The sequence below is a fragment of the Myotis daubentonii genome, chromosome 10, assembly GCF_963259705.1.
Source record: "Myotis daubentonii chromosome 10, mMyoDau2.1, whole genome shotgun sequence".
NCBI classification, from domain to species: domain Eukaryota; kingdom Metazoa; phylum Chordata; class Mammalia; order Chiroptera; family Vespertilionidae; genus Myotis; species Myotis daubentonii.
The window spans coordinates 28,277,526-28,289,539 of NC_081849.1; the positions used below are offsets into that span (position 1 = coordinate 28,277,526).

A 12,014-nucleotide genomic window follows, 5' to 3' on the forward strand; every position below is an offset into this window, starting at 1 on the left:
GACTGCGTACTCGGCTCCCACGGCTGCACGGGGAGACCAGCACATTCTGGGTTGGGGTGGGGTGGAGAGGGCTTGGGGACGTGCATCAGAGAGACAGCCTCACATCCGGGTCTCTATGGCACCCTCTGGGCGCTCTCCTGAGAAATCCTGGGAGCAGAGTGTGAGCTGACTCACTCCCATCTCCCCTTTCCCACCAGGTTCCAGCCTGGGCCAGAAGGGGAGGAACCGGGTGCAGGAGGAAGTGCAGCACTTGGTGCCAATCCCACAGGGGAGGCCGTAGATCTCCAAGACCCTCGTAGTGTCCTCCGACCCCTGGGCTTGATTCCATGCCAGGAAGCCTCGCTCCTCCAGACTTCCTGAGAGGAGACAGGGAGCAGTCAAGACTGGGCGCAGGGGGAGTGGGCGAAGGTGAGCTGGAAGGCGCCTCTGGTGCCGCCTGCAGGCACTCATGAGGTCTCCTCTCAGCGCCCTCCACCTGCCAACAGAGCCGCCAAGCCCATGGCAGGAATCACAGCTCAGCTCCACCCGGCTCCTCAGGCATCCCTGAGCCCCAGGTGGGGCTGACCGTGCAGAACTCGGGCAGGACCTTCTATGAACCACTGTCCTGTCATTGGGGCTGGCTTTTCCACATGTTAATGTTTCTGGAATGCAGACACATTTTACACGTGGAGGAGACAGGAATGTGGAAAAGAGAATAGAAGCAGATGCTATCATAGAGGTCCTTGCAAGAGGCTATGGGAGGGTCAAGAAGGGAGCATGGGGGCTCAGCCGGAGTGGCTAAGTGGTTGAGTGTCGTCAACCTATGAACCAGGAGATCACGGTTCGATTCCCAGTCAGGGCACATGCCTGGGTTGCAGCTTGATCCCTAGGGTCGGGTGTGCAGGAGGCAGCTGATCAATGATTCTCTCTCATCATTGATGTTTCTCTCCCCCCCACCATCTCTCTCTCTGAAATCAATGAAAACATTTTTTTTTTTTTAAAGAAAAGAAGGGAGCATGGGAAGCCATCGATGATGGTAGCTCTGCGCTCTCCACCTTCCACGCCCTCAGCACCTAGAGACCCAGTTGGCTCATCATCATACTTATCACCTCGGATGGCAATTGCTTGCTTTCTTGACTCTCTCCCACAGTAGCCTGTGGGTTTCTGGGAGGCAGGAGGCATGTCTTTCTGCTCTTCATATTCTCAGTTCCGGACCACCGGAAAGAAGCAAGTATTGCAGTGATGGCGAACCTTTTGAGCTCGGCATGTCAGCATTTTGAAAAACCCTAACTTAACTCTGGTGCTGTGTCACATATAGAATTTTTTTGATATTTGCAACCATAGTAAAACAAAGATTTATATTTTTGATATTTATTTTATATATTTAAATGCCATTTAACAAAGAAAAAGCAACCAAAAAAATGTCATAGGTTCGCCATCACTGAAGTATTGTGATAAAGTGAGTCATAATCTTTGTGATGGTGAAGTTTGTTTAAAAAAACACACAACAGCCCTAACCAGTTTGGCTCAGTGGACAGAGTGTCAGCCTGCAGACTGAAGGGTCGCAGGTTTGATTCCAGTCAAGGGCATGTACCTTGGTTGCGGGCACATCCCCAGTAGGGAGTGTGCAGGAGGCAGCTGATCGATGTTTCTCTCTCATCAATGTTTCTAACTCTCTATCCCTCACCTTTCCTCTCTGTAAAAAAAATCAAAATCAATAAAATATATTTTTTAAAAAATAAAAAAATAAAAACACACACAACATAATATCTGTGAAGCACAATAAAGTGAAGTGCAATAAAACAGGGTATGCCTGTACATAGCACCAGGAATACAAGTGCTCAAGGGGTTTCTATTAAAAACTAGAGGTCTGGTGCATGGATTTGTACACTGGTGGTGTCCCTTGGCCTGGCCTGCAGGGATCAGGCTGAAACCGGCAGTCCAATATTCCCTGAGGGGTCCCAGAGTGGGAGAGGGAACTCTGCAAAGTTGCTGTCACTCAGCAGGTCCTGCATTGAGCGTCTGCAGCCTGGTGGTCATGTGCATCATAGCTACCAGGCGGTTAGCCCACCTGGTCACTTAGGCTTTTATATATATAGACTAGAGGCCCGGTGCACAAAAATTTGTGCACTTGGGGTGGTCCCTCAGCCTGGCCTGTGCCCTCTCGCAGTCTGGGACCCCTCGGGGGGTGACCACCTGCTGGTTTAGGACCGCTCCCTGGGGAATTGGGCCTAAGATGGCAGTCAGACATCCCTCTGGCAGCCCAGCAGCCCTTGGGGGATGTCCACTTGCCAGCGGGGAGCAAGCCTAAGCTACAGTCGGACATCCTTAGTGCTGCTGAGGAGGCGGGAGAGGCTCCTACCACTACCGCTGTACTGGCAGCCATCAGCCTGGCTTGTGGCTGAGCAGAGCTCCCTCTGTGGGAGCTCACTGACCACCAGGGGGCAGCTCCTGCATTGAGCGTCTGCCCCCTGGTGGTCAGTGTGTGTCATAGTGACCAGTCATTCCCAGTCTTTCTGCTGTTAGGGTCAGTTTGCATATTACCCTTTTATTATATAGGATAGAGGCCTGGTGCACGGGTGGGGGCCAGCTGTTTTGCCCTGAAGGGTGTCCCAGATCAGGGTGGGGGTCCTGCTGGGGTGCATGGCCAGCCTGGGTGAGGGGCTGATGGGTGTTTGCAGGATGGTCACACCCCCTTCAGGGTGGGGGTCCCCACTGGGGTGCCTGGCCAGTCTGGGTGAGGGGCTGAGGGCCATTTTCAGGCTGGCCAAGCCCCCCAGTGACAGAAGCTCCCAGCTTCTCCTTTTTTTCTTTTCTTTTTTAATTCTGGGATTTATTTACCTTCTATAATTGAAACTTTGTTGCCTTCAGTGGAGCTCAGAGCCGGCCAGGAAGCTTGGCTTCCTCCATCACTGGAGCAACCAAGCCTCCTGCTTGCTTCAGCTCCATGGCTGCCGGCTACCATCTTGGTTGGGTTAATTTGCATATAGTCGCTCTGATTGGCTGGTGGGCATGGCTTAAGGCGTAGCGAAGGTATGGTCAATTTGCATGTTTGTCTTTTATTAGATTAGATATTAGTGAATGAGTGGATGAATGAATGGATACCTGCATTCTCTCCCTCATCAATTAGACTGCAGGCTCTAAGAGAGCCAGGCCTATGTCTTTTTCTTTTTGCTTCTGGTGTATTTATCACCTTAGAGCCCTGTGATGGGCTGAATTGTGTCCCCAAAAAACTATGTTGAAGCCCTAGTGATTGTATTTGGAGATAGGAGCTTTTAAGAGATGACTAAGTTAAGGAGGGGGGCTTTGGGGTGGGCCCTAGTCTAATCTGATGGGTGTCTTTATAAGAAGAGGAGACTAGGACACATAGAGGGATCCCGGGGATGCACACCCACAGAGGAAAGACCAAGTGAGGACTCAGTGAGAAGGCAGCCGTTTGCAAGCCTAGGAGAGAGGCCTCAGGAGAAACCAACCCTGCCAACACCTGGATCTCAGATTTCCAGGCTCCAGACTGTGAGGAAATACATTGTGATTGTTTAAGCCCCCAAGAAAGCTAATACAGACCCATATGCCCCACCCAGACCCATGGCCCATGCAGACTGTGGCCAGCCTGACCTGGTAATCAGTGCAGGAGAAACAAGGCGAGTAGCCCACATGCTGGCCACCTACCAGAACAGCCAGCTTACAGCGCGAAGGGAGCCCTACCAGGGATGGTGTTGTCCAGTAGGAAGGCCAGAAATCCACCGACAAACATGCCCGTGGTCAGCAGCACCTGGATGACCTGGTCCAGCTGGAGAATCCCTGGAGTGGAGATAAAGTGATGAGGATTCCCAGGGCGCGAGGGCCCCATTGGCCCAGCCCCTGGAGTGGTCACGGTCCTGAGGCTGGCAAGTCACCTGTCTGGAGTAGGTCCGAGTTCTTGCTCACCCAGTTGGGAATGGTGAGCCCACAGTAGATGGAGAAGCCAAAGACAAAGAGGTTCCTGGACGAGTTCATGTCCACGTGCTGCGGGGAGAGAGGCCCCGGCCACCCGGAGACGCCAGTGCTGTGGCTGCACCCCCAGCTGACACCCCTCCAAATGCCCCTTCCTCCCGCCGGCACCATAGGTGTGGGGGCAGGAGGCTGAACTCAGCAACACATGCTCTCAGTGGACAAGCCAAGCTCCAATTCCCACTTGACCTTGGGAGCTAAGTGGTTTGGGTAATCCAATTCAAACTGATACAATTTCTGGTTTGGGTGCTTCTATTTCTTTCTTCCATGGGGTCCAGTGTGGTTACTGGGACCAAGGATCCCCCCTCTTCCCTTTCCCTGGCCCTGTTCCACTCATCTCAATCCTGTGGGCTCCTTCCAGGGTGGGACGTGCTGCTGCATTCCCACGGGCGCCCGGCTCACCTGCAGATTGGAAATCCCCACGGCTACGATGATCCCGAACATCACGATGAACATGCCTCCGATCACGGGGGTCGGGATGGTGGCAAACGCAGCCCCGATCTTCCCAAAGACACCCATCAGGAGCAGCACGCAGCCCGAGGCGACAATCACCATCCTGCTCCCCACCTGAGGCATCGGGGAGATGGGAGGAGGGGCTCAGCACCAGCCGGGCCCCATGCCACCGGGGCTTCCACCCCGCTCCCAGGGACTCACAGCAGCAGCAGCAGCACCTAACCCCAAAGTGGCTCCCCTCTGCTCTCACATGGAAAGATGGGGGTGTAGCCAGGTGGCAGCTGAAGACTCAGGTCTGGAGGCCTAACCCAGGCTGGGCCAGAGGTAAGTGGCCTCCCACCGAAATTTCAGAAAGTAAGGCACTTCTCCAGGGTTCACAAAGCCACTGACTCCTCTGGGTGCCAGGATAGGCTTTCTGCCTGTGGAATGGCCACAGCCAAGAAGGGCAAGTGTGGTAAGCGGAAGGATGGTCCTTCGAAGAATCATGTCCTAGTCCCCAAACCTGTGCATATGTCACCTTCCCGGGCAAAAGGGACTTTGCAGATGTGATGACGTCGAAGGTTTTGAGATGGAGAGTATGCTGAGCGATGCAGGGAGGCCTGATAATCACACGGGTCCTGATAAGCAGAGCACCTTTCCTGGCTGTGGTTGCAGGGAGATGTGACTCGGAAGAGAGGCCGGAGAGAGGCAGCATTGCTGGCCTGGACGGTGGGGGATGGGGAACCGTAGCCCAGGCACGTGAGGGGCCTCTAGCTGATGGGAAAGGCCAGGCAGCGGCTTCTCCTCTGGAGCCTCCAGGAAGGAACACCGCGCTGCCAACACCTCTATCTCACCCCCATGAGACCATGCCAGCCTTTCGGCCTCCGGATCAGTAAAGTAAATCTGGGTTGTTTGTAATCACCAAGTTTGTGTTCATTTGTTATAGCAGAAATAGGTGACTAATACATTGAGTGACAGATTTAGGTCCCCCACCTGCCCCCAGGAGCCACCGTCAGCAGCCTTACCTTGGTGATACCCAGTGCCCCGACGTTCTCGCTGTAGGAGGTGGTGCCGTTCCCTGTGCCCCAGGCCCCTGCCAGCAGACAGCCGAGGCCCTCAATGCCAATGCCGCGGTTGATGGCATGCTTTGGAGGGGGCGGGGCCCCCACCAGCCGGGCACAGGCATAATAATCGCCCACTGATTCCACCATGGAGGCGATCACCCCGGCGATGAACCCAAAGACCCCAGCCAGGCTGATGGTGGGGAGACCCCACTGTCCTGAAAAGGCAATGCAGAGGGAATGTTAATCCAGAAGATAACAGGGTGCTGAACCCCAATAATGTCTTTGCTGGAGGCGTCCCTGGAAGGCTTTGAGGACCGGGCAGCATGTCTTCAGCCCCACAATAGCCCAGCAGCTTTGGCTCAGACTCCTGCCCTATCCTTTCTCCTCGGGGCGGGCAGACATGCCGACCTTGAGGTCCTGTGCACAAAAAGAGCCAGCAGTGGGGTGTCTCCCCGGAAAGGCCTTGACGCATTTGGAAGATGAGAGTCTTACTCGGGCCAGGGCAGCCCCGTGGAACCTGATTATTCGTAGGCCCTGAGCCAAGAACTGCGGGGAAAGCAGACCAGAAGTGGCTAAGGGAAGGCCTTGAACTTGTCTCCCCCAACATGTTCTCATTCAGTCCCACGCCTCCCTTGTGTGGGATCTAGCGAATCCGAGGGGAGACGCACAGATCTGGCTGGGAGGTGGGGACCTCTCTGTCCTCTCCCCTCTCCCCTCTCCCAGGCTCACAGCTCTGAGCAGCGTGGAGGGGGATGAGATGTAGGCCAGCTCAGGGGGAGGCCGAGAGGGGGAGCGTCTTGTCCAGCAGTACAGTAATAAATATGGGTTGTTTGAAGCCACTAAGTTTGTGCTAATTTGTCACAGTAGAAATAGGAGGCTAATTAAAGGTGTGACAGATTTAGGTCCCCCACCTGCCACCGTCAGCAGCCTTAGCCTGGTGATACCCAGAACCCTAACCCTAACCCTAACCCTAACCCTAACCCTAACCCTAACCCTGACCCTAACCCTAACCCTGACCCTAACCCTAACCCTAACCCCAACCCTAACCCTAACCCCTAACCCTAACCCTAACCCTGACCCTAACCGACATTCTCGCCATTGGAAGGGGTACTATTCTCTTCCCCATAGGATTCTTAGGACAGCCCAGGGGTCTCCTTCTTCTCTTTGGGGTCTGACATGGACTCCCCAAGGCCTGTCCCTCACCGTCAGATTCCTTGGAGGAAAACCCAGCCCCAGCCCTATTCAACTCTCCATCCCGTGCCCTGGGTCCCACGGGCAGCCCCGGGAAACGTGCCCCAGGCCAGAAGGGTCCCCCTTCTCATTACCTGGGTAAGGGAAGCGGAACCAAGGGGCTTGGTTCAGGACATCGCCTTTGGTGTCTGTGCGAGCCAGGTACCCGTAGGCGGTGGGGGCCGAGGGGAGGGTGTTGGTCTCCGTGAGCGCGAAGCACAGGAGCCAGGAGATGCAGAGCGCCAGCAGCACCTGCCGGAGGAAGGAAGCGCCTTCACCACTAGCTGCCCCCCGCCCCCGCCCTTGCCACCCCTCCCCGAAGGCCCTTCCAGGGACAACGGGAATCAGCTGTGCTGCGGACAATCAGCACATTAACAGCGGAGCGGAGAAAATAAACAACGGGGAGCCCTTGTGTCAAACAGGCAGAATGTCTACCAATGTGGGCACTTATTACATAGTCCGTCTCCCTTTCTGCTGTTTGCTGGTCACATGACCTGGGATCAAATCCGCTGAGCCTCAGTGTGCTCATCTGTGCAGTGGAGTTACAGTCACTGTACTGTGGAGCCTGAAGCAGGCGTTTTTACAGCAGGTCCTCAGATATACAATTTTTCATTCCTGGGGGCTGAATTTTTCATTTCAAGTGACTCATATGCACACTACATTTTGGAACCACTGGCCTACAGGGGCGTTGAAGGATCAATGAGATCACTACATGGAGGTATCGTCTCACAGTGTGAAGTGCAGTTCACAGTCAGGTGAACCTGAAAACACCTGCGTGATGGACAGCTGCTTATACTTGACGGTGTGGTGCACATTCCACAGAGAAGGCTCTGCAAAGGGCGATGCCATCGTCATCACGGGCACTTGAATTACCCATGAGCCACTGAGAAAGGACCTGATCTAAGCATCTTGTCCCTTAGTTTTATATAATTAGCCGTGAGCTGGCTGTCTCCCCAGTATCTCGCTGTGAATGGCCTCGGAACAGGAGGAGGCTGTCCCACCCCGGTGCCCAGAGCAGCACCCAGGGCAGGATTCTCTGCTCCTGGGAGAGAAGCACTGAAGGGAGCCCTGGAATGGCATTACCCCAACGGCCAGGGAGCGTTCCCACAGGCCACAGGTGGATTAAGGAAGGTCACGGAGGGGAGGCCACTGCAGATGGGGGAGCACAAGACACTGCCCCTCACTCTCCAGGTGAGTCAACTCAGAATGGAAGAGGGTGGGGAGTCCTTACAGGGAAGAGCTGAAACAGGTGGATGCTAGACGTGTGACACTTCTCCTGTCGTCCATAAAGGGGCACAGGCACTGGGATGTGCTTCAGGTATTGAGAAAACAGCATGATGAGGAAGATGGTCCTGAAACAGAAACACCACACCCCACCTGGAAGCTGGGGCCGCCCTGAGCGAGGGTCCAGGACGCTGAGCCCCCGGGGGAGGGTCCCAGCCAGGCCCTCCTCTGCAGCCCAGGCAGCGTCCTGCTGGCTCTGGGAAGGAGGGCTGGTCCCTTTCAGACGCTGATGGTGACTGAAGAGAACTAGTGGGAAGTGGGGGGCGGGGGTGGCATTCCCTGTGGGTGGCAGCTGAATGGACCCAGCAGATGGAGCCCACGAGGCCAGGGTCTGAGATTGCCTTCTCTCCCAGGTCATTCTACAGGTGCTGTGGTCAGACCACAGTGGGCAGGGTGAACAGTGTCCAGCATCATCCTCAAGCCCTTCAGACTCTGTTTGCATGCGGGGGCCTCTGTCCAGGAAGCTGTTCTGATGCCCCGAGCTGGTGTCACCACCCCTCCCTGAACATGCCCGGCATTCTCCCTCTCATCACTGTCTCCTGGCGTCAGTCTTCTCTCACCCGCATGGTTAATATGAGGCCATGCTTTGCTCCCTTCCCAAGTGCCAGAGGTTTACAAACAGTTGCTCAATGAGAACCTAGTAGGCAGGGAACTGGTGGTATCCACTTACTGTGAACCCCACACGAAGTATTCTTCACTGCCCATGGTTACCCCATAGTCTGTGTGTACTAACGACATAGTAAATAGCAGCAATAATCTATATATATAAAAGGCTAAGCAACCGTCCAACAGTCTGACTATCCAGTAGGTATGATGCGCACTGACCACCAGGGGCCAGATGCTCAACGCAGGAGCTGCCGAGCTGCAGTGACTTGGCAGTGGTGGTTCTCGGGTGACGCACCCTGGAACCAGAGAGGAGGGAGCCTGATTCCTGAAGGGGCTGTGTGATTCCACCTTCGGCTGTGGGTTATGTTGTTGCTGGGGCACTGTCGGCTCCAAATCTGGTTTACTGCACACTTGTGTTTGCGTCCCAAACCCTGCACAACAGCAACTTTGCAGAGTGCCCTCTCACACTCCAGGACCCCTCAGGGATGTTGGAGAGCAGGTTTTGGCCCTATCCCCACAGGCCAGGCTGAGGGACCCCACCTGTAGGAGGGACCACGGGAGGTCGGCTCCCGGGCGTGGCCAGCCCATCTCATCCAGTCCCACCCTGCCGGCCACCTTCTAATTAATTTCCTTTCAATGTGCACGAATCCATGCACCCGACCACTAGCAAATTAGAAGCAGCAATCTCACTGCTTTTCAAGGCATCATAATGTTCTTGGAAGTATTTGAAAAGCACAGAGTTGGCCAACATCCAGGACTCCTAGTATTCTTGCTGAGTCATCTTCCACCAAAGAGAACTCAGGCGGCTCTCCTTCCCCAGAGAGGACTTACATGGCGGCGATCCCCCAGTGGGCCCCAGCATCATTGCCCGCAGAGTCGAAGAGAGGCAGGGCCACCAGGGAGATGGTCGGAGCAATGGTCAAGGGGCCAATGAAGCGCATGAGATAGCCAACCAGTCCCGAGAAGCCCAGGAGCATCTGGAAGCAGGAAGCGGCCATGATGACGCCCTGCAACTGAAGAGCGGGCAGCTCAGGCATCTGGGAGCCTGCAGCAGAGGGCGGGCCCCAGCCCGGCCAGGCCACTGCTCCGGCTGGTCACCCCTGGGTGCTGTAGCCAGAGGCAGTGCAGGGGCAAAGCGGGACCCTAGAGGTGCCGAGGGAAGGAGAACTCTGAGCTCACTCCTCTCTCTAGTTCCGGACTAGCTGTTGGACATTTTCACTTCATACGAACCTTCTCAGGAAGTAGCCTTCGAAAGCATTTATTGCCCTAGCCAGTTTTCTCAGTGGTTAGAGTGTCGGCCTGAGGACCTGAAGGGTCATGGGTTCGATTCCCGGTCAAGGGCATGTACCTCAGTTGCAGGCTCTATCACCCAGCCCAGGTCAGGGAGCATGTGGAAGGCAACCAAGTGATGTGTCTCACATCAATGTTTCTCTCTCTCTCTCCTCCATCCCTTCCACTCTCTCTAAAAATCAATGGAAAAATATCCTCAGGTGAGGGTTAAAAAAACAAAAGTATTTATTGATCATAGTGATGATGATAATGACTCTTTTTAAAATATATATTTTTATTGATTTCAGAGAGGAAGGGAGAGGGAGAGAGAGCTAGAAACATAAATGATGAGAGAGAATCACTGATTGGCTGCCTCCTGCACACCCCACATTGGGGATCCAGTCTGCAATCTGGGCATGTGCCCTGACCGGGAATCGAACTGTGACCTCCTGGGTCATAGGTCAATGCTCAACCACTGAGCCACACCAGCTTGGCCTGCCTTTTGTGGTTTTAACTGAGCATCTATTTGATTCCATTTTATCTCCTTTCTTAGCATTTTCTCTTCTTTTTAAACTTTCCTTTTTGGTGGTTGCCCTAGAGCAGTGGTTGGCAAACTCATTAGTCAACAGAGCCAAATATCAACAGTACAACGATTGACATTTCTTTTGAGAGCCAAATTTTTTAAACTTAAACTATATAGGTAGGTACATTGTTATTAACTTAATTAGGGTACTCCTAAGGCTTAGGAAGAGCCACACTCAAGGGGCCAGAGGGCCGCATGTGGCCCGCAAGCCGCAGTTTGCCAACCACGGCCCTAGAGTATGTAATATACATTTACGGCTAATCCAAGTTCAGTTTCAAATAACTTTAAAATACTTTATGGGGAGTGTGAGCACCTTACAATAGCACAGTAATCCTAATGTACCTCACCTGTCCATTGCTGTCATTCACTTCACTTAGCAGCCTAAGACTATACATAGAAACTACCATGACCCTGGAAGGTGAGGCTAAAACGGGTCTGATTTTAAAAGCTGACCTTGCCATCTCTTCCCCGTTTTCTACTTTTCCTGCTACCACCATGTCCTTAAAACAGAATCACCGCTCAGTTTCACCTCTCCGTACTTCTCGGGCCCCGGCAGGTAATGACATCCCTATTGGCCCTATACTCGCCTCGCTCTTGTGGCTGGGATTGTGATGCACAGGTGGTCGGCCGGCCCTCAGCGATTTCAAGACTTGAGACGCGTGTGGACAAGTATGACTCAGTGAAACACGGAGAAGCCGCCTTAAATTCCAACAGGCTGGCCTAGCGAGTAAAACCGATCTATCAAACAATTAATAAAAGGAGGTCGAAACCTGTGACATTCTCCGGTTTATAGCACTGGTGAAAGCGTGGGACCAGCAGATGGAGCTCAAGTACCAGAGCTGGGACTCCGGGTTGGGGCTCATTGTACTGAACACTGGGAGGCGATGTGGGAATAAGCGATAGCGTCTATTCCAGTGGTTCTCAACCTGTGGGTCGCGGCCCCTTTGGGGGTCGAACGACCCTTTCACAGGGGTTGCCTAAGACCATTGGAAAACACATATAGAATTACATATTGTTTTTGTGATTGATCACTATGCTTTAATTATGTGCTATTTGTAACAATGAAATTGGGGGTCACCACAACATGAGGAACTGTATTAAAGGGTCGCGGCATTGGGAAGGTTGAGAATCACTGGATTCCTTCTCGTAGGTCAAATATGGGTAGGAATGGGGATCTTGTACCATGTCCCTCCTCTGAGGTCCCTCTTCCTTTACGCTTCGGGTTCCGGATGCAGCCATGAGGCTCGGGGGCGGGGGGGAGGGAGTACTAAACATGGATGGGGGTGGGCTGCAAGATGCACCCACTGGTGTCAGGCTTCCTGGCCTGGCTCCCAGGGATATCTAGGGAACAGACTGCTCAGCTCAGGAACGTCCCTGGTTCAGTTCTAGTCAGCCTGCGATAAGCGGGGCAATCCGTGGGGTCACGTTCAGGCCTGAACAGACTTTGTACTGGAGCCCCATCATCGTGGGGTGCTTGGGTAAGCCTGCTCCTGCTCTGCCGGGGGTGACCCCGGGCCCAGCTCCAGGCCGAGGTGTTTCAGGTCAGCGGGCAGCTTTCCGGAAATCTGAAGTGACCT

The 12,014-nt window shown here is 54.0% G+C and overlaps 1 protein-coding gene across 6 annotated transcripts in view; it reads right to left on the reverse strand.

Annotated features, from left to right (window-relative positions):
• The window catches only part of LOC132242784 (solute carrier family 23 member 1-like), a 37,601-nt gene that overhangs the window by 12,042 nt on the left and 13,545 nt on the right, over positions 1-12,014 (reverse strand). For 2 of the 6 annotated variants that reach the window (XM_059711857.1, XM_059711856.1), the window contains exons 5-12: positions 9,417-9,598; positions 7,927-8,047; positions 6,791-6,947; positions 5,427-5,680; positions 4,372-4,536; positions 3,876-3,984; positions 3,685-3,780; positions 19-356 (exon numbers count right to left, since the gene is read on the reverse strand). In XM_059711857.1, the coding sequence (XP_059567840.1) occupies positions 100-356; positions 3,685-3,780; positions 3,876-3,984; positions 4,372-4,536; positions 5,427-5,680; positions 6,791-6,947; positions 7,927-8,047; positions 9,417-9,598 (1,341 nt within the window). In that variant the 3' untranslated portion in view covers positions 19-99. Of the gene's footprint in view, positions 1-18; positions 357-1,726; positions 2,996-3,684; positions 3,781-3,875; positions 3,985-4,371; positions 4,537-5,426; positions 5,681-6,790; positions 6,948-7,926; positions 8,048-9,416; positions 9,599-12,014 lie in introns of those variants that run through there. The other 4 variants (XM_059711860.1, XM_059711859.1, XM_059711858.1 and 1 more) reach the window with 3 other exon arrangements.